The sequence below is a fragment of the Musa acuminata genome, chromosome BXJ3-1 (assembly GCF_036884655.1).
Source record: "Musa acuminata AAA Group cultivar baxijiao chromosome BXJ3-1, Cavendish_Baxijiao_AAA, whole genome shotgun sequence".
Lineage (NCBI taxonomy): Eukaryota > Viridiplantae > Streptophyta > Magnoliopsida > Zingiberales > Musaceae > Musa > Musa acuminata.
This window is the reverse complement of record NC_088349.1, coordinates 40,436,458-40,458,373: the sequence shown is the minus strand read 5'-3', so window position 1 is coordinate 40,458,373 and position 21,916 is coordinate 40,436,458. Positions and strand designations below refer to the sequence as shown.

At 41.4% G+C, this 21,916-nt stretch overlaps 1 protein-coding gene across 7 annotated transcripts in view; it reads right to left on the bottom strand.

Moving 5' to 3' along the window:
- Positions 1-21,916, bottom strand: part of LOC135582076 (uncharacterized) — a 69,248-nt gene that overhangs the window by 42,415 nt on the left and 4,917 nt on the right. For 6 of the 7 annotated variants that reach the window (XR_010493290.1, XR_010493291.1, XR_010493292.1 and 3 more), the window contains exons 3-7: positions 19,160-19,238; positions 11,572-11,647; positions 11,173-11,492; positions 1,246-1,467; positions 541-668 (exon numbers count right to left, since the gene is read on the bottom strand). Coding sequence is in view for 3 of the 7 variants with exons in the window: in XM_065137180.1 (XP_064993252.1) it covers positions 541-668; positions 1,246-1,467; positions 11,173-11,492; positions 11,572-11,647; positions 19,160-19,238 (825 nt within the window). In the remaining 4 variants the exon portion in view is untranslated. Of the gene's footprint in view, positions 1-540; positions 669-1,245; positions 1,468-11,172; positions 11,493-11,571; positions 11,648-19,159; positions 19,239-19,676; positions 19,747-21,916 lie in introns of those variants that run through there. The other variant, XM_065137183.1, reaches the window with a different exon arrangement.

The following is a 21,916-nucleotide window of genomic DNA, read 5'->3' as shown; positions in this document are numbered from 1 at the left end:
CACTACCAACATAAAGAGAAAATATAAGTAAATTCCTCATTAGAAAGGAACATGCAAACAAAAAATTTGCACAAGAGAATTAAGAGTATTTGTACCAATCCATTACCAAATTGTGGCTCATATAAGCATATTTAACCAAAAAATGAGCAAAAAAGAAAGCAAACATTCAAATACTTCAATAAGTAAACTATTAGATTATAGTTCAAAGAGGTTTAAAAACTAAAAAGTTTAAGGTTAGGATATTTTGCTAAATATCATAATAAAGATAGATGAAGCAGATAAGCAACTGTGCAGAAAGCATATAAGCAACCAGAAAGTAAATTAATTTAAGATTTCTCAAGACTGTGTAGAAAGAATCAGCAAAAAGAAAATGTTATTGGGCACAGGCACGTAAGAAGCTAGAACAAAGAAGACAAACAATAAAATTAATTTACAAAGTGACAGGATGGAAATATTGTTTCTGTTTAAGACACCCCATACTGAAGCAATACAAAATAATCCATATATGGTCATAAATGAAAGTACTAGACATATACCCACCCTATCATTGGGTTGAGCAACAGCTACACTGGATGTGTAGGCACACCATGTAGGAATCCATGATGAACAGTTTCTTCGGCTAAGCCACACTGCTGGCCCTTCAAACTGTTTACCAAGTGACCTCCAACCTTGCATCCAGCAGGAAAATCAAGAAATAAAGCCAAAAAGATACGACAACAACCAGTAGCTTCTCTAAATTAAGATTTTCACACAAAAAAGAGGAGAAGAAGATACAAAACTGAGAGAAGCAACCAAAATAAGCTCAAAACATAGATAATTCATTCAAGTAGCAAATTATTGACTGAAAATGTTTATACGACCAAACTAAACCACAGTCAGTGCAACAGGTAAAGCTCCAATCATGCAAGCTTGACCGGCAAGTCAGATCAAATATCCATCATGCCTCTATCTTGCAATTGGAAGTGAAAGCTACTTAATTTGAGATGGGTGACTATATTCCAGATAGTATCAGAGATGAATGCCAAGATAATCCACCAAAAACACCCAGACTAGCCCGTTAGTTGGAACACATTGGTTATGGGTCAAAAGAGCTTGATGTCTAGTAGGTTCACTATGGACTAAACAAGGATAATTTGTCTCTGTAGAGCTGGTAACATACCAAACCACAGTCCCTCTCAGCCGTAGATTCAACTATGTTAAAAAGAAAATAAGTTTTACCAATACAAAAATGAACAAGAAACTTACCCTGAAGAAATGAGATCCATCTTTCCTGATTTCTTCCTGCATAGCCACCCAGACAACAAGTTGATGGCCAGCTAGTACCTTTTTCACGTCCTTGTAAACACATCACAATGCTTTTCCTATAGGAAGAAGCTAGCGATGAAGAGTGTGCATCTCCTTTCCAAATATTGATCTTACTTGCTTTCTCACCCTGTGAACTAACTGGTTGATGGATTTCAGATGCTTCTGTAAGAAAGGATATGTGAAAATATCAAACCACAATTAACTAAAATGAACATAGAATAAGTAAATCAGTAAATCATACACAATAAGGAACAGAGAATCAGATTACATCCATGAATTAAAAACATATCCTAATCATACAGATGACAATTGGAAGAGTCATCCTAACTTTAAGACATTTATAGCTCCCGAAAAACATAGCTCAGCATAATAGCATAGTGTAATTAAAACAATCAACATGCTTCAGCAATATACTTTACAAGTTTACCTAGCTCACTTAGGAGAACAAAATGGTGTCAGCGATAAAGCGTGAAGATGATCTGACAGAAACACACCAGGACAAGTATTGGTTCCATTATACGATTACATATTGATACTTCACAAGAACTGCCTTAGAGGAATCCAAGTCTGTTCGTAACGTGCAAAGATGGTTACTATTCTTTTTTAGCTCAATTTAGATCACCAACTTACCATCATACTCCAAAGAGGACTCTTAAATCTACATCAAAAGCCTTGCAGAAAAATAACAATGAAACAACTTAAACAATAATAGTTGCTTGACTTTATACAACAGACAATTTCCTAATACCCTAATAGCCATATTAAACCATCTGTAAGCAATTTTCGTTACAAAAAATATATATACAAACACAAAGAATGGTTTGAAGTTGTTTCTTACATCACATCAACACAAATATGCAAGAATTCAGATAACAGTTCACAAAAAAAAAATTTCTCCCAGTTCAGCATCTGTATTGGAAGAATCAGATAACTGTTGATAAAAATAAACTAGTCATCCCCATTCACAACCTATATTGAATAAAAACATACTTTTTCTTTTAAGAACTGCACAAACAAGCAATTTTCCATCTGAAATCATTATACAAACCAGTGATTGCTGTACCGCCCAAAACGGTATGTTACGGGTGGTATGTACTAGTCTGGGCATGGACCAATGCGCGAACCACCCCCGCTTCGGGCAATCTGATTAAAATAGTAAAAAAATCGAAAAGTGGTGCACCCCAGTCCATTTCAGCGTTAAAAAAGAAAAAAAATGCAAATTAGATGTACAATGCCGCAACCCTCGCTGCGGCGATGCAGTAGCAGCACTGCCTCTTCGCCGCTGCCACTGCTGTTGTTTCCCATGTATGCTGCCACTGCACTTCTCCTCCTCCCCTTCTTTCTTCTCCTTCCTCCTCTGTTCCTCCACCACCCCTTAGTCTGGGCATGGACCGATATGCAAACCACCCCCGCTTCGGGCAATCTGATTAAAATAGTAAAAAATTCAAAAAGTGGTGCACCCTGTCCATTTCAGCATTAAAAAAGAAAACAAATGTAAATTAGATGTACAATGCCGCAACCCTCACTGTCACGATACTCTAGCGGCGCTGCCTATTCGCCGCTGCCGCTGCCACTGTTTCCCATGTACGCTGCCACTGCACCTCTCCTCCTCCCCTTCTTTCTTCTCCTTCCTCCTCTACTCCTCCACCACCCCTTCCTCTTCACCCTCTTTTTCTTCCTCATCGAAATATCGATACGCACCAGCATACCGTGTTTGATACACGAATACAGACTACGTATCATTCCAACAGATTGTTGAAACAAGTTTGGTACCCAAAAAGGCAAACCCTGAGACAAACTATGTCAACAAAATAGCAATATTTTCTTGCATTATAGTTAGTGGTACGAGGCAAGGTTCGCAATACCGTACCGTACCGGTATTTCGACCTGGGTTCGGTACCGGTACAGTACGGTATACCGAGCTGTCACGGACAAACTTTTAAACAAGGTGTTTGATGTAATGCTTATGTATATCTGTGTCTTTTGGCATGTTCATGCCTTGTACAGCATGTAGAGGGGCGGCCGAAGGCTTAATAGTCCTATTTTAGTTGGGTTGATGGCCTCTTTAGGCTTGTAAATAAAGGTTGTCATGTGGACACGTGTGAGAGATTTTCGGTCTGTAATGGACCATTTTACCCTTTGTTGTGCAAGTGTTCAGAGCTTGTAAAGTCTGTTTGTAATTTGTATTGTCTATGAAGTGTTTTTCGGAGATGTTTGCTTGTGGATCCCGATGGAGGCGTTCTCTCTAACCCGTTCTCTCTTTTGTTGGTCCTAAGGGACAATGGGAGGCTTCGGGGAGGCTGACCTTTGCGGACGGACACGCAAGGGTGCCGCACGACTTAGGCAAAACCAGCTAAGTCCGTGACAGATGGTATCAGAGCGGGACAAGCACTCATAGAAACACTTAGCATGCAAACGTAGGGGACCTAGCGAGGCTGTGTTGAGGGCAGTCAGCACACGCACGACCATTTGGGAGAAAACGGGCATGGAGATGTAGGGAAAAGGAGTCGCTCAGAGGAGCGGGTATCTGACATTGGCATTCAGAGGAATGGCCAACCCTTCGCGCAAGAGGCACCACGAGAACAGGCAAGCTTGGAAGAATGTGAAGCGCACAAAGGTTGGGATGGCTGAGTTTGAGCTACGGCTCAACGTTGACAACTATACTTGATGGTGCTCAAGGCAAGCAAGGCGCTTGGTAAAGAATGAGACCATACAAGGTGGAATGAGTTGCTCAGCGATCGAAAGAGTTGTGCAAAGCTCACAAAGGTGAGGGGAATTGCTAACTCAAAGAATTCGGTACTCATGCATGGGCTTGTATGCGGACGATGGAACGTTCGCGGCCATCCCAAGGCGACCGAAACTCGACGCCATGAAGCATTGGAACTTTCTCTTCGGCATGTGAAGGATACGTCCGTAGGAGGCTGGAGTGTGCAACGAGTTCAGCATGTTGCTAGGCCTTGAGTGGTGCAGCGGGGGCTGTATTGACGGGGAGTCACAATCTAGCGAGTGCGTTTGTAGGAGGCAGAACAATGCACAGTTTGTTCAGCAGATCGGAGTAGTCCAAGGGGATGGTGGTCTCCGAAACGAAGAGGGATGTTGCTCCAATGGGACAGTGATCCAGGAGGGATAAGTCCCGGCTCTCCAGAGGGAGAATCATGTGGGACGGACCTCACAAGTTGAGGAGGAGTACCTCAACAAACAACAACTCCACGAAGCTCAATGGACTGCGCAAGCGGCGAGGAGTCGTAGCATGATCTCGCTTGAGAGAATGCATTGCGAGATCAAGTGGGGGAGCGACCCAAAGCAACTTAAATGAAGGCACACTTGGAGTCGATATGGAGATCGGACTCAAGGGAGGGCTGACCCGTGGAATGGTGGGCGCGAGGGCCACCATCGACTCAATGCATAAATGAGGAGCGGAGCAACTTGGGTGTAACTTGGCGAAGTACCCAAGCCGTATGAAGGGAGCCAGCATAGAAGTTGGAACATGGAGCGGAGGCACAGTGCTTTCCTTAGACAGAGGTCAAGGACATGAACTCTTGCAGAGGCAAGAGTAGAATCATGTTGTTCCATGGGTTCTTCACTCTGACGGAGCTGACTCATCTTGCATGGTGCCAAAGACGAAAGGAGCTTCTGGGCACATGCACCTTATCTCGGAGAAGCATTTGATGGAGGAACTAAGGCGACTCAATTTGCGGAGGCGAAGTTGGGTTCAGAAGGCCTTAGCACGGGGCAAGAGGACGCAGAGGCGGGTACTCTTGAAGAATATGCCACAGTGTTGCCATTCAAGTTGCCATGAAGGAAGCGGTGCGCAGCGGAGATTGTGCTGGTAGGGGCAGAGGCCCAGGATCCAGACAATGGTGCACAAATTACAGTGAAGTCGGTGGACTTCGGGAGCTACTAGGCGACGGACTGTCCTAGAGCGGTGCTTCATCTAGGTGTGACCCAAGAGTGGGTGGATGAAGGTCGATTGCCAAAGGAGCGAACAAAATCGAAAGTGGAAGAGACCCTGCGATGTATTGGTAGAGGCCACACATGGAGGGTTCACAATTTGAGTTTATTCCACAAGGATCAGAATGCAATGGAGATGTCACCAGGAGGTGACATGGTGCAGCGGATCGTGGTGGAAAAGTTCGTGGCAATGCGATACACATGACATTGTCCCGTGAGGGACTAGATCATACGGAGGTATGATCGAGAGCTACTGGAACCTCCACTTCGGTGAACAACACGACGGCAAGAAGGGCTATGGATTCAAGGAGTGAAGGCCATGGTACCCTAGTGGCGGGTCTTCCGTGCGTGCATCGAATTTTGCATCGGATGAAAACCTTGGTCATCAGCATATGGGGGCTGGGTTCCACCAATGGAAACGTTCGGATGCAAGTACCAGTGAGTTCCATGGGAGGGACTTGATCATGCAGAGGTATGATCGAAGCAGCTGGAGAGTTGGACTGCTCCAGAGCTCATATTCGCTTAAGGGAGCCCGGCAAGTCAGAGGACAAGGTCGAGTAAGCGAACGTTGCTACCAAGGAAGCTAAGGAGAACAGAATCGGTGCAAACCCTACAACGTGATGGCAGAGGCCATGCATGGGAGTTGCAGTCTGTCTTTCCATCGACCAAACGGACTGCTTGGAGAACACAGAGGTGTTGAAGCAGGGGGTCGAAAGGGGCGAGGAAGCGACGACGAGTCCAGAGGGACTTAGATACCCAAAATCAAGCATCAGTTAAAATGGAGGTGGACTTTGAGGAGTGCCACGGAGACATATCTACTGATCGTGAAGAAAAGGGATGCAGATGCGAGACGACGGATAGTAGGGCCATGGGCATGGCAGCGCCATGGTACCGCAAAGGCGGGACTTCTGTGAAAGTCATTGATCCCTTGCTCTCATGGAGGGAGAGCGCTTGGTCGTGAAAGGGGCCGAGAAGGTTGAGCATGCAGAGGCAATCTCCAAGTACCGAGACAAGGCTGAAGGGCAGAGGCCGAGGAACTTCGTAAGACCAGTGTCAATGAGCTTCTCATCAAGATAGCCGAAAGTAAAGGACTTCGGGTCATGCAAAAGTGCATGACCAAGGAACGAATCAGGCAGTACTCGGTGTTGTACCTTTGCTACTCAGCGGAGTAGGCGGCAGGGTTGATGGAGAAGACGGTACAATCCCAGAGGCGACCAAACCTATGAGAGAATTACTCCAAGTTGGGGTGAAAACTTCCTGCATTCCAAAAGTTCGATGGCATTGAGAAGGTGAATCACAGTAGCTAACTCAACGCAAGGAGTGCAAACACTTCAAGTGCTTCAGAAGTGTGAGCAAAAAGCAGGCGAAGGCCAGTAACCAGCTCGATGCATGAAGTACAACCTCGAGGAGGCGGGCGAAGTCAAGTAACCTTTGCCTTCTCAATTCTTAAGAGAATGGGCGAAACCGAGTACCCCAATTCTCTTATCTATCCAGCAGAGGAGCTTGGCACAAGTTCAAAGACCCTTCGAAGATAATGAAAGACAATAGTTGTCAAATCCTCACCAACGGTGATCAGTGCTACTGAGAGTAGATTGTCCGCTTCATTTCCCAACGAAATGCCAATCGAAACCGGAAGTGATGCGAACCTACTTGGATGTGACAACTAACTGAAAGAAGAGTCAATGAGAAAATTTTGTGGAGGAAGGACCCAAAACTTCAGAAGTTTGCGAGACGATGCTCGTTAAAGCTCCAACAAGCATCCACCCAGTTCAAGCAGCATGAGGAATTTGAGAGACTGGCGCAATAAGGATGGTCTTTTCCTTCATTTGGAGGATCCGCAGTACAATGATCGACACAACTCAGCCAACCCCACACCAGAGTCAGAGTCATTGGTGAGTTGAAGCAGCATGGCGGATCAAAATGTTCGACTACTCAAAAACAACAGCGGAGAGCAGCTAGGAGCCAAGAGGCGCATTGTAGCTGGAGCAGAAGATTGAAGACTCAGCAAAGGCGAGGAGTTGCAGTGTCGACAAAGGCTTCAACGAGGACGTCGAAGGAATAAGTGGGGGAGAATGTCACGGACAAACTTTTAAACAAGGTGTTTGATATAATGCTTATGTATGTCCGTGTCTTTTGGCATGTTCATGCCTTGTACAGCATGTAGAGGGGCGGCCGAAGGCTTAATAGTCCCATTTTAGTTGGGTTGGTGGCCTCTTTAGGCTTGTAAATAAAGGTTGTGTCATGTGGACACGTGTGAGAGATTTTCGATCTGTAATGGACCATTTTACCCTTTGTTGTGCAACTGTTCAGAGCTTGTAAAGTCTGTTTGTAATTTGTATTGTCTATGAAGTGTTTTTCGAAGATGTTTGCTTGTGGATCCCGATAGAGGCGTTCTCTCTATCCCGTTCTCTCTTTTGTTGGTCCTAAGGGACAATGGGAGGCTTCGGGGAGGCTGACCTTTGCGGACGGACACGCAAGGGTGCCGCACGACTTAGGCAAAACCAGCTAAGTCCGTGACAGAGTGGTACACCCAGGTGTGCCGAGTACTGTAGCACTGCTACAGTGCTACAGTGCACTCGGACCGGTAACAAGCAGCCCGCGTACCGACAACCTGTCGGGCCGGTACGTACCGCCCATATCGGGCGGTACAGTTCAGTACGGCAGACCCTGGTACGAGGCAAGGCTCACCTTACCGATCTGAAATGATATACCGACCAACCGACGGTATGGTACATATCACTCCATACCAACATACCATGTGTTGATACAACAAAGCATACCGATAACACGAAAAAAGGGCCAAAAATGGGTGCAAAATTTTTTAAAAATAAAAAAAGTTAGATTAGAGTTTTTAAGTTGGAAATAAATATAATTTTAGCAAAATAATCTAAATTATGAAAGAATAATGACACATGTCTTTTTTGGCTTTGAGTAACTTTATGGTACGTTCCAAACCGTCCTTCCAGTGATATTGAATTATCTACAAAAAAATTATTTGAATTATTAATTATTTGTTAAACAACTTAAACTTTTAAGATTTAGATGAATTAAATAATCGATCGATAGATATATTTGGTTCTACCACCAAAAAGAACGACGGGACTCTACGGGCAATGAATCAGGGTCCTCAATATATATATATATATATATATATATATATATATATATATATATATATATATATATATATATATATATATATATATATATATATATATATGTTTGTCATACCCAATCATGAAATTAATCCCACAACATAATATACCGATACACTGTATGCCATTGGTGCATCAATATAGTGATGATAATAGCATGATTGTCGTAGTGATTTAAAAAGCGCTAGGCGCCAAGGTCCAAAAACGCCCGAGGCACTAGGCGCTAGCCCGAGCGAAGTGAGGTGCTAAAATGTAAAAATATACAATATAATTAATAAATATAATTATTTAAATTTTTAAATAAAAATATGCTATTAAATTAATCTAATAAATACAAATACTATTACTAGAATACAGTTAACAGTATATTGTATATTGTTAACAATATACTATCGAAAGAGGAGAAGAGTGTAAGGGAAGAGTCGAAAGACTAAGGGTGTTGACTGAGAAGAGCGGGAGCAACTGCTGCGAGCGATGATAGCGGCAGCAACGACAACGGGATCGGCAAGAGGCGACAGTGGCACCGGCAGCGGGAGCGGGGGCGGAGACAGTGGCAACAGTAGCAGCGAGCAGCGGCAGCAGTAACGGGAGCGGGAGCGGAAGCGACGAGCGAAGACAGTGGGAGCGATAGCGGTGGCAGCGAGCAGCAGCGGTGGCAGCGAGAGCGACGAGCGACGACAGCAGTAGCAATGGTAGCAATGGCAACGGGAGCAGGAGCGGCGAGCGACGACAGTGGGAGCGATAGCGATGGCAGCGAGAGCGACGAGCGACGACAGCAGTAGCGGCAGCGGCAGCGAGAGCGACAACGAGAGCGACAACAGCAACGAGAGCGACAACAGCAGCGAGAGTGGCGACAGCAGCAGCAGCGACGGTAGTAGCGTGAACGACGAGCAGGGTTAGGGTTGGGGAAGTCACGCTAATATCGATTGAACCAACTAAAGCACCGGAGACCGAACCAGACCTAAAACGCTGGTTCGATCGCCTGGTTTAACCCAAGAGCTCACCCGAAGCGCCCGGCGCCTAGGCTCGGGCGAGCGCCCGCCCGAGCGCCCAGGCGGGCGCCTCTTTGAAGCGTGTCGCATGAAAATGAAGTGAGGCGCTCGAGCCTCGCCTCACCTCGCCCGAGCGCCTATTGAAATCACTGGATTGTCGTAAACCACACATGTTCAAAACAACTCTTAAGGCAAGTATGATTGTGGCATGTATTGGTGCGAAGCATGAAGAATGTCGAAACTTTACTTATGTCACTAATTTACTACTCTGTATCATCAGATTTATCACCGTATTGCTGCTCGAAGAAGAATGACCAACTATCACCGTACTGCTACTCGTAAATGAATGACCAGCTATCATGTCAAGCTCCATGATCTAAATCTTGGGTGGCATATAGAAAATATTACTCCTTGATCCATGTACCACCCTCAAACTGTATAGACAGAATCATCGACTCCCCAATAACGCAACCATCATCGATCAAGGCACTATTGTACAAGTCACTGTCATGTCTCAAGATCGAGCAGGTTGCTGGATGTGATTGAGAAATTATCTACATACCTTTGATTAAAAAGTTATTCCTTAACTTAGGTGTTAATCCGCCCTAATTAACCTTCCAAGCTTGATCTAATCCACAAATCGCAATTTTATGAAGTTTTAGAGAGTGCAAATGTGAGAATTAGATAAAAGAGTGAGAAAGAGATTGAGAGAGTATAGTAGTTTGAAAGAGTGAAAAGCGGTGAAAGAGGAGGCGGAAAGGGTTTAAAAATCCTTTTAAATGGATCTAACTATTGAAAAGGGTCATATCTGAGTAATTCGTCAGTAGTAGTCGAAATTCGATCATTACCGATTGGCACAAGTCGATAACAGTCAAATTTCGACCGTTATCGAGTGGTACAAAACCATATCGAACGATACAGAGCCATTTAGTATATACCATCCGGTACAAGGTGGTCTGCATATCAGTCACTTGTTGTACCACATGATATTCTATGGTACGATAAACCCTAGAATGAGGAGAGATAGAGGGGATCTAAAAAGATTTTAATAAAAACTATAAATAAAGATTTAAATAATCTTAACTTAATATATGACTTTATATAGATCTCAACGATAACAAAAGATTCATGTAACCGACCCCAAATAGTTGCAACTTACGGTTTTATCGTTGTTGTTGTTCTTGTTATTATCGTTGTATAGTTTTCATTTTAATATAAATGATACATGCTTCCTATCATACATAATAAAATTCTACATCAAGCATGCTTAAATCGGTAAAAGACAAATATCTAGCAAATTAGCAATGGAAAAGAGAAATTCCATCATCAACACTCATTGATAAAATATTGGTAGGAGTTGTTACTCACAGCAAGAACAAGCTGATAACAAGCAAAGACAGTTGATCGCTCTAGTTATCAAAAGTTCAAAACAACAAATGAAGTTTTAAGGTTGTAGCACTCACTACAGTGCTATGTTGACATGCTGCAAAAATGATTTTTTTATCATACTATCAATTCAGAATCTTCTGAAAAGAGTATATTAGAAAAGGCAAGGTAAAAGATTCTGCATGCAGTTGGTGATGTTATATCCTGAATAAAAAAATAAGTAGCAACCAGAAAAATGTATAATTGTGATCAATTGATATACAATTTACAACTTATACTTCTAAGAAATAATTTCTAAAAGGTGTAAAATATCAACATGCCGAACACTGAAACTGCAAATGACAAGGTCTAGCCTATACAACCTCAGAATTAGAGGAACATACCAGATGATGCTTCACTATAAGACCATGCAGGAGTCACAATGATAGGACTTTGCTTTCTTTTTTGCCCACTCTTGATCTCTGATAGTATTGTAGTTTTTGACAGTTCAGTGACATGAATATTCACCACACCTTGATTGAGAGATGCATCCCCAGGAACAATCTGGCAACAAGCATCTTTGCTACCTTTATCGGATGATTGAGAAGTGGTAGCATTTCCAGGCATTTGTTCTACCAAACAGGATGGGTAGGAATTTTTAGAATTCATTGCATGCTTTTGCTTTAAGAGGACACTTGTTAGCTGGTTCTGCAAATCCGTTAAACTGGAAATATCAAAATATTACTGAATGCAAGTGTCATACTAAAATCAGTAATATGAAAAGATACAATTTTGCCACTTACAGTTCATATCGAAGAAAAGCTTCTTTGTTTTTGTGCAATACTGTTCCATTCTCCCTTGTACTGTTTGGAAGTTTGCCTGAAAAGAACATAAGAGGTAGCAAATGAGCACTGTACTACATGTACATTTTTCTGTAGGTGTTCCTTCCCCAGGCAGATAGCATTACCACAGTGGGACAATCATGCAAAAGCAAAGAAAGATGTGTGTATTCTTCCAACCACCAAACAGAAAACAATAAAGAGAAAAGTAACACAACGTATCATGAGAAAACTAGCTAAACATTCACAAACCCAGTCAAAAATAATTACAGTTGCAGGGAAATTATAATAAACCCTGTTGTCTTGTTTCCATATATTCAACTCAGCTGTTTTATTTTGCATTATTGAGAAGTGTGTTCTTTTTTTCAATTAGTTAATTGTCAAGATCATTTTTTTTTACTTTAACAATCTGTTTGTAAGCGATCTTAATGGATCCTGCAATGCTGAGATGGAGGTGTTCCTAAAAGACAAATTTTATTTAATTATATAATAATGAAGTGATTATACTAGCCACTTGTTTTTTTTCTAAATTGATGCTTGTAGATGCAATTTGATAACCAAGATGAAGGATCCTGCAATTTCGGCAGTGATGTAAAAAGCTTTTTTTGATATCATGGTCAAGGAGGTTACCAAAGGAAGAATAATTTGATCAGAATGTTTCCCGGTAGAACTTGGAGGACTATTTTTAAAGATCTCATATCCCAAAATATGGGATATGGGATCTTTCAAAATAGTCTGACAAGCACCATGAAGTGGTTGCGGATGGGATACTGTTAGAACCCTTGCAGATTCTAAACTTGGGGTTGATCTCTTTAGGGGATCGGCCTCCTTGGAACTCTATAGGGGTTCCTCCCTCCAAGTTGCTGCTCAAAGGCTGCAGAAAAGATTCATCTATTGCTTAAGAAAAGAGAAGGAATACATGGCTATTTATAGGGCTTCTAAACCCTAACTCCTAATAGGACTCCTACTTAAGACTCTTACTTCTAACCAACTCCTAATATGACTCCTACTCAAGACTCCTATTCCCTTACAACTCCTAATTCTTCTCTAAGAAAAAACCTCCTACATGAATGCCCCTCACAATTAGGACTCTCCTAGCTAGAGTCCTAACAGAATGTCCCTCTCAATTAGGACTCTCCTAGCTAGAGTCCTAACATTTTTACATGAATGTCCCTCTCAATTAGGACTCTCCAAGCTAGAGTCCTAGCAGACCCGCCCTCTTCAAATCAGCCTTGTCCTCGAGGCTGATGATTCATGAATTTTGGGAATTTGATCTTCAAGTCGTCATAGTTCTCCCAAGTGGCATCTTCTTTTGGTAGGTTCGCCCACTGTATTAACACTTCATTAGTGGGTCGTCGTCGTCGAGTCACGATCCGTCGATCAATAATGGCACTTGGCTGGGTCTGGAGTTCTCTTTGGGTAGTCATATTTGGTGGGTGGCTTTGGGCTGTCTCCAAGCACCTGTTTAAAACTTCCGGTTGGCTGTTGGTATGTGGGTGATATGTCGTACTCCTTTTCAATTTAGTACCCTACATATAGAATAACTTTGTCCAAAATCTGCTATTGAAGATGCAAGTAGAATTTGTCACAAGCACAATGCGTCCCTTATAGTGTAATTCTTTTGAGTCCCAATTGTAATGAGCCATGGGGCTTGGTGCTTCCTCCAATTTTTTTATAATCTTACTAGTATCTGAATTTTCCTGCCATTCCATCTTAATATCCTCAAGGAAGTCGCTGGTCGGAAGTGAAATGGTCGAAACTTCAACTTGCTTGGGTAGCTGCGAAAGCGCATCTGCAAGAACATTCTCTTTCCCCTTTTTGTAAGTTATTTCAAAATCAAATCCAAGAAGTTTTGTTACCCATTTTTGCTGCTCGGGGGAAGATATCTTCTGCTCCAAGAGATATTTTAGGCTTTTATGGTCGGTCTTGATTTGAAAGTATCGCCTGATCAAGTACAATCTCCACCTCGTTGCTGCGCGCACAATGGCGAGCATCTCCTTATCATATGTTGACATATTTTGATCAGAGGGAGATAATGCCTTGCTAGTGTATGCGAGTGGTCGACCATCTTGCATGAGAATGGCTCCAATTCTGACTCCAGATGTGTCGGCCTCAATAATGAAGGGTCGGTTGAAATCTTGTAGTGTTAGCACCGGTGTCGTCGTCATGGCTGCCTTAAGTTTGTCGAAGGCAGCGGAGGCTCTGTCCAACCATTGGAAGACATCTTTTTCTAGTAAGGAAGTAAGTGGTGCACTGATCTTTCCATAGTTTTTCACGAACTTGCGGTAGTAGCCTGTTAAACCCAGAAAGCCATGTAGCAATTTTATGTTTCTCGAGGTCGGCCAGTTTTGCATTGCTCCAATTTTGAAGGGGTCCATTGCCACACCTTCCTCTGATATGATATGCCCAAGATATTCCACCTTTTGTTGAAGAAAGCAAAAATTCGTGGTTGTTGTATGTTCAAAAGGTGGTTTTCCGTATGTCTTCTTCGCATGCTCGTATTTGATAATACCCGGATCAAAGGTCCAGCTTTGTAAAGATTTGTGCTCCCTTTCATCTAGAAATTCATCTACTATTGGAATAAAGTATTTGTTCTTGATGATTATGCCATTGAGAGCTCGGTAATCAACACATATTCGCCTTGTTCCGTCCTTCTTGCGTACAAGTAGCACCGGCGAAGAGTAGAGGTTGCAACTTGGCCGAATAACTCCTGTTTCGAGCATCTCTTTTATAATCCTTTCTATTTCATCCTTCTGGAGATGTGGATACTGATATGGCTGAGCATTTGCTGAAGATTTGCCTGGAAGAATCATTATACAATGATCATGCCGACAGGTAAGAGGTAGGTTGCGCGGTTCGTCAAATATATTTAAAAATTCAGCAAGCAAAGGAAGTAGATTTGGATCTTCAAATTCTGTTGGCTCTCCCTTAGTTTGCTGCTCAAGTTGTACCAAAAAGTCGGTGCATGCTTTATGCAAAACATTCTCTATTTGTTGTGTGCAAATCGTTGTTATGTCGCCCCCACGTTTCCCGTGCAATGTCACCTGTTTCTCCTTACTGTAAAATTTCATAATTAGTTTCATAAAATTCCAAGAAATATCACCTAATGTCGTCAACCATTTAATTCTGAGCATGGCCTCATGATTGTTAAGAGGGAGAAGGAAGAAATCTACAATTATCTCTTGGTCCTACAGCAATAGTTTCTCCTGCAAGCGCCTATGATCACAATTCAAAATTCGTCCGTCGGTGACCTTAACATCAAACCTGCAGCGATTCTCGATAGGTAATGATATCCGAACAGCAAGCTTACTATTTAGGAAGTTAGTAGTACTGCCCGTGTCGATGAGAACAGTGATTGGTTGTTGTTTGAGAAGGCCTCCAATTTTCATCGTTTGCGGGTTTGAGTAGCTAGCTAGTGTATGTACCGTAACTTCGGTCGGTTGTGGCTCTTCTTCTGCATCTTCTTCTTCATGTTCAAGGCTCTCTTTTGGATATTCAATGACCTCTTCTTCTATCGGTTCAATCATAAGAAGTCCCCCTTTACTACAGCGATGCTCACGGCTCCACGGCTCGTCACAATGCCAACATAACCCCTTCGCATATCGCTCCCGAAGCTCTTCTCTTGTTAACCTCTTTAGTGTAGGGACTTGGTCGACAGTAGGGGGGGCTAAGGGCTTCAATATTACTGGTTGAGGAGAGACCCTAGTCCTCCGAGCTTCATGGTTCAATTGCTCCTCTTGATGTCGTGCGAAAGAGATGGCTGCCATAAGCGTATACGGTTGTCGCGCTTTAACTTCTCCTTGGATCTCCGGCTTCAAGCCCTCAATGAAGGTCCACAATAGCTGTTTTTGAGACCAATCATGAGTTTGATTAGATAACCTTTCAAACCTGGTTTGGTACTCCTGAATGGTGGAGGTTTGTTGGATCTTTGCTAGTTGTTCGTCAATATTCTCGTAATCGGTTGGTCTGAAGCGAATCAGCAGTCCTTCTTTGAATTGTCGCCATGAAAGGACTCCATAAGTATGTTCAAACCAGTCAAACCACTGTATAGCATCCCCTTCAAGATGTATAGCTGCAATTTTCACCATAGATACATCCGCGGTTTTGTGGTACCGAAAATATCGCTCCGCACGCGAGATCCAACCAATCGGGTCTCCTTCTTCCCATCTAGGGAAGTTCACTCTCATGCATGGATAGTTGGGGTTGGTCATAGAGCTTCCCCTCTCTTGGAAGTCATATCTTTGGGGTTGGTGTGATTGGGCAAAGCTCTCTCCTTGATGTGATTTCTTCGGGCTTAGTGGTCGGCCCAATCTGAGTTCGGTAAAGAGCATCCGAATCTTATCCTCCATTCGCGCCTCCAAGGCTTCGAATTTAGCATTGATTACCTCCTTAGATGCCATAATATATGCCTCCAAATCTATGATGTTAAGATCTCTCTTTTGTTGTTAGGTTAAAGGCATGTATAGGTTGAGAGAAGTGATGGTCAAAAGGGTTGGTGGATTGGTGGATGTAGGCTACGATTTAGGCTTGTTTTGTGGCAGTTTTGGGTGCAGTTTGAGGGTGTGGTTTAGTAGAGTTTTAGGGCTGTGGTTGAAAGTTTTGGATCTGTGGTAGATGGTAGCAAAGGTTTGACAGAAATCCGTGGAAGTTGCAGCAAGTATGTGCTGTCTTGCAAGAGTAGAATTGTCGTCGAAGAAACAACGGTTTCTCGACGTAATTTCCACCAAAAACTTGAGAGAATTGAGGAGGGAATTGATTGCAAAATCACAGTTTATATGACAGCAAGGATATCTAATTTAATCAAGAAAATTTCGGCAGTATAACAGCAAGGAAATTGGTGCAAGTTGCAATTGCAGAATTATCGTCGAAAAATTTCAGCGGGTTACGATGAAAATTTGCAACAACATAAAATCGTTTTTAGAGATGAATTTCTTAATAGATCAATCTTAGATGGAAGCCAAGATGATCTATGAAGTGTATAAGAAATTTCATTCAAAAAATATTGCAAATAGATGGGTTAAGGCAACGATATGCAGCTGAAATTTTCTGCAGCATAGATTTTCAAGTGCAGCAGATTGGACATAAAAGATCAGTAGTTTATATTGAGAATTTTTCAATGAAACCAAAAGGAAATCTACTGTTAGGAAGTGTCAAAGATGTCATAAAAATTTCGTAGAAATTTGGATAGAAAAAGCACAGTAGCAAGATCAAACAGATGGTGCTATGCGGCTTGAATTCTGCAATTCAAGTGCAGCAGATTGGACATAAAAGATCAGTAGTTTATATTGAGAATTTTTTGATGAAACCAAAGGGAAATCCACTGTTAAGAAGTGTCAAAGATGTCATAAAAATTTCGTAAAAATTTGGATAGAAAAAGCATAGTAGCAAAATCAAACAGATGGTGCTATGCGGCTGGAATTCTGCAATGTATCTTTCGTCGTAGAGATGAAAACTTTGTGACGAAAAGTTTATGCAGCAATATAGGAACGATTTTTTTTTTTTTTGGATTTTCGAATAAGGATAACTAAATTGCAGCAGTAGTAAGGTAGGAAACCAGAACCTGTTGCAATTTACGGGGAGATCAAAGGATGATCCGTGGTGGTGGAGATGATGACGGAATTCGGTGACGATCTTTTAAGCAATTGTGGGAATTGCTTTGGATGATTGTAGAGGGTTGATGGATGGCTGTGGAAGGGCAGCGAGACGCCAAGAACGCTGCTCTGATACCAGGCGTTAGAACCCTTGCAGATTCTAAACTTGGGGTTGATCTCTTTAGGGGATCGGCCTCCTTGGAACTCTATAGGGGTTCCTCCCTCCAAGTTGCTGCTCAAAGGCTGCAGAAAAGATTCATCTATTGCTTAAGAAAAGAGAAGGAATACATGGCTATTTATAGGGCTTCTAAACCCTAACTCCTAATAGGACTCCTACTTAAGACTCTTACTTCTAACCAACTCCTAATATGACTCCTACTCAAGACTCCTATTCCCTTACAACTCCTAATTCTTCTCTAAGAAAAAACCTCCTACATGAATGCCCCTCACAATTAGGACTCTCCTAGCTAGAGTCCTAACAGAATGTCCCTCTCAATTAGGACTCTCCTAGCTAGAGTCCTAACATTTTTACATGAATGTCCCTCTCAATTAGGACTCTCCAAGCTAGAGTCCTAACAGATACTAAAACCAACAATATTACTGTTCTAGAAGACATTTGGCAGAACTAGATACTGGAAATTAGTCAATTCTGCCATAATTAGATTTACATAAAGGCATCATAATTTAGCTGTCACTAAGTCCAACTTGTGAAAAGGTTATAAACACTAAATTGTTAGAAATTGTCTTCATTAAAGTACTGGTAGAATTTAATTCATCATGCATCCACATAGGACTAACCATAAACCAAAGATGCGAATGAAAATCAAGTATGGATATTTTAATTCTAAAAAACATGCTGATGTTGATCTAAACAACCAAGTGGATATAGTAAGGTCGCAGAGCTCTGACTGTATGACAGAAACCCCTAAAAGTAAAGTGTGATCATAAAGTTTTATTTCCAATTTCACTTTTGGTAAAGAGCTAGCGTTCCAAGCCACTAAACTTGCTTTTCTACTATGGAAGTTGAATAGATATAACCAACTAAAATGCTTGAATAACCTCTCAAATTTTAGGAGTAAATTCAAGAACTAAGCCATTAGAGCTCTCTTTTTCCTAGGTACACTTAAACCATTCATAACAAACTACACAAGGACTAGAATAGAGATATACTATTTTACTTCATACAAGTAATTTTTCAAATTAATCAAAAAAGCAACCAATCACATTGCTCTTTAGAATTAAGAAAATTGTAAAGAAAACTAATGCATTATGGATTGGAAGTTGAGAATTTAAGGAATAACAAGTAGAATAGGTTAGTGCAGCTGAGATGTGAATATGCAGTGTACCAAGAAAAAAAAAAGAATAAGAAATATTTTCATCCACGAACAATTAGGTGTAGCTCCAGTACAGGATAAAATGTATTGAGTGTTGATTGGATAATCTTCACAGAATTCATCTACTTATAAACATATATGGAGTAGAAGGAATTGAAAATGTATTGCCTCCATCGATGGCCTTGGATTTGACTAGATATGAATCAAAGACATTCACAAAGTACACATTTCTTTAAGCTAAAAATTGTCGAAACATCATTTTCAAAAACTCTATGGAGATGAGTAAGTGTACTTTTAGAACTAATTCATCTCAACAATGAGTCAATGTTTATCAAAAGTTTAATTTGTTGATCGCTAATGATGTATGCCACTTTCTTAACCAGGCATCCATATCTTTTGATCAGCTTGCATGCAATGGCAACAATTTCTTCAAACAATTCATATTTCTTTTAAGTTTTTGCTTGAATATAAAGCTAGCAAAAGATGTTGTGATCACATACTATAATGCACAAGATAATACAAAGGTTAAAAAAGAATAGTATTCCAGCTAAAAAAACTCTTTAAGATATGATCTAATACCATTGCAAAAGAAAATACTTTCACAAAATAATTTAGTGGAAATCGTACGTTGAAGAGTAATTTCCCTTGTCATCACCCCACCATTCACAGACTTTACCGAAGCCCTCGCAGCTGATAGTTGAAGACCCTGTTCTCATAATTGTTAATTTTTCTTAAATTGGTATACTCAAAATCAAACACTGAGAGCTCCGTAAAAACAAAATCCATAAGCATAACAGGAGTGTCACGAGAATGTGAATCTTCCCTGGAAAGTGACAAATGAATCAACCATATTCAACAAAGACAATTGATTAAGTCATTAAGATCCCATAGGTGACATTATAACTTAATTCATGGTCCAGAACAACAAATATATAAACAAAATCTAAATATCAACGTTTTTATGTTAAAAGTTAAACTAACATCTCATCCTACATATATAAATTATGTGAAACGAAAAGGGGGATCTATTGATATAAATGGAGAAGAGGTTTCCTAGCTAATGCAAGCAGATCAAGATACTAACTGAAAACCCACAAAATAAAAAAGGTGGCCTAGTGTACAACAAAATGGGGAGGGTCAATACATGTGTCTTTATCTGCCAGCAGAGAGGTAGCTTCCAGGACTCACTGGTCATCCAAGTCACAAAACGATAGCCTTATTGTGAGACCAACACTCCAAAACCCTCACAACGAAAACAATCAATTAAAATCTCCCAAGCATGTGATTTCACTTTTAGATGCAGGACATTAGCAGTATGGAAACATTAAAGAACATTCCTATAAGGTCACAGCCAAAAAGTAACAAAACATAAACAAGTGTAAACATATATACTTTGCTTTTCACCTAAGCTGCACAAGAAAGGCCCAAAGGCCAATCCTAAGGAACAGTAAAGCTTCATAGGGCCTTTTTGTCTAGGTGTGGATAGTCCTCATCTTCACAAACATGTCTATTACACCGAGCCTCTATCTTAGATAGTTCCCAGATCGTTATGCCTTTTGTGCGGGTCGGACCTTACCCGAAAAAGAGTATCACTACCTAAGGACCACTATAGTTATGGCCGCCGCTCACGGAGGCTTCAATCACTGGCTCCCCTATCATTAGGTCACCAACTTCCTTGACCTTCTAGCACTAGGCAGGTGTCAGCCCCCATGCATGGCCTTACGACTTTACAAAGACTTGTGTCTTTGGTAAATAATCACCCGAGCCTGGTCACTCAACCCCCTTTGTGAGGAGACACCCCTTCTCCCCAAGTTATGGGGCTATATATATATATATATATATATCGGTTATTTAAAAAGTGCTAGGCGCCGAGGTCCCAAAACGCTTGAGGCACTAGGCGCTCAATCGAGCGAAGCAAGGCACTCTAAAATATTAAAACATAAAAAATATATTTTAATATTTTAAATTATTTTCTACTGTTAATAGTAGAAGAGAAGAGTAGAGTGTGAGAAGGAGACCGAGATGAGGTGAGAACTGAGTCGCGGACAAGAGGCTGTTGCCTGAGAGCAATGACAGCAGCAACAAGCAGTAGCGGAGAGCAGCGATAGCGGGCAACAACGGAGAGCAGTGGCAGCGGAGAGAGGCAATGGTAGTGGTAACTGAGAGCAGTAGTAATGGCAGTGGAAAACAATGACAGCGGTAGCGGAAAGCAGCGATAACGAAGAGAAGCAATGGTAGCGGAGAGAGGCAACAACAGTGGCAACGGTAGAGAGAGACAGCGGAATCAGGCGCAGGGTTAGGGGAAGTCGCGAGGGGGAGGTTGATATGCATGCGTTAGTTGGTTCGATTACCTGGCCATTAAATGAGGCGCTCGGGCGAGGCGAGTTGGGTCTCGTCTCGCCTCGCCCGAGCGCCTTTTTAAATCACTAGTGTATACATACATATACATATATATACATGCGTGTGTGTGTGTGTGTGTTCACTAGTGTATACATACATATACATATATATACATATATATGTGTGTGTGTGTGTGTGTGTGTGTGAACAAAGAGAATTCTATCCATATGGCACTACACTTTCTAATAAATGGTTAAACATATCTTAACCAAGGAAACCAAATGCTTCACAGTATATTGCTTAAGGAAGTTCAAATCAGTATGTACACAAAAAAACACCCATAGGCCAGAGCATCGAACAATAACATGACAAAAGACTTAACCTAAGTTCCTAGTCCTAGTTTATGGAATCGAATTTCACCACCTCTATGATCAAGTCATGAAGAGACAAATTTGTTAGTTCCCCATCAAAAATTAAAACTTCGCCACCAACATCTCTATACAATGAAGGACTATCCAGTAAGTAATCATCTTCCAATAATTATAAGCAACATATTTGTGTACATAAAGTTACCCTTGTTATAAGTTACCCTTGTTATAAGCAACTGACATCTTCTCCTATCAGCTATTAGCACAAAAATGCTCTAATTTCTTTCTGGACAAGGTGGAGAAGCAACAAAATAATTTTGTTATAAGTCAGTAAAAAAAGACAATTTACAATGGTTGTCAGATAATATTAGCCAGCAAAAGTACCCAATATAGATATTACTATTCCTCATGCTAAGCACAAAACAAGTACCTATACTGTCAATGATGCATTGCACACTAAATTACACCATCATGATGTAGGATGAAAATAGTCCCATGAACAAAGAGCTTGTGCTTGGACAAAGTTGTCTGCAGTGTACAAAATTGTCCATGCTAATAACGAAATTTATTCAGATGAATGAACGAAAAAATTGCACCACCTACAAGACTCCACATCAAGATGACATATAATATTCACTGAACCACCTTCACAATAATTTTCAGGTAGAAGCATGCT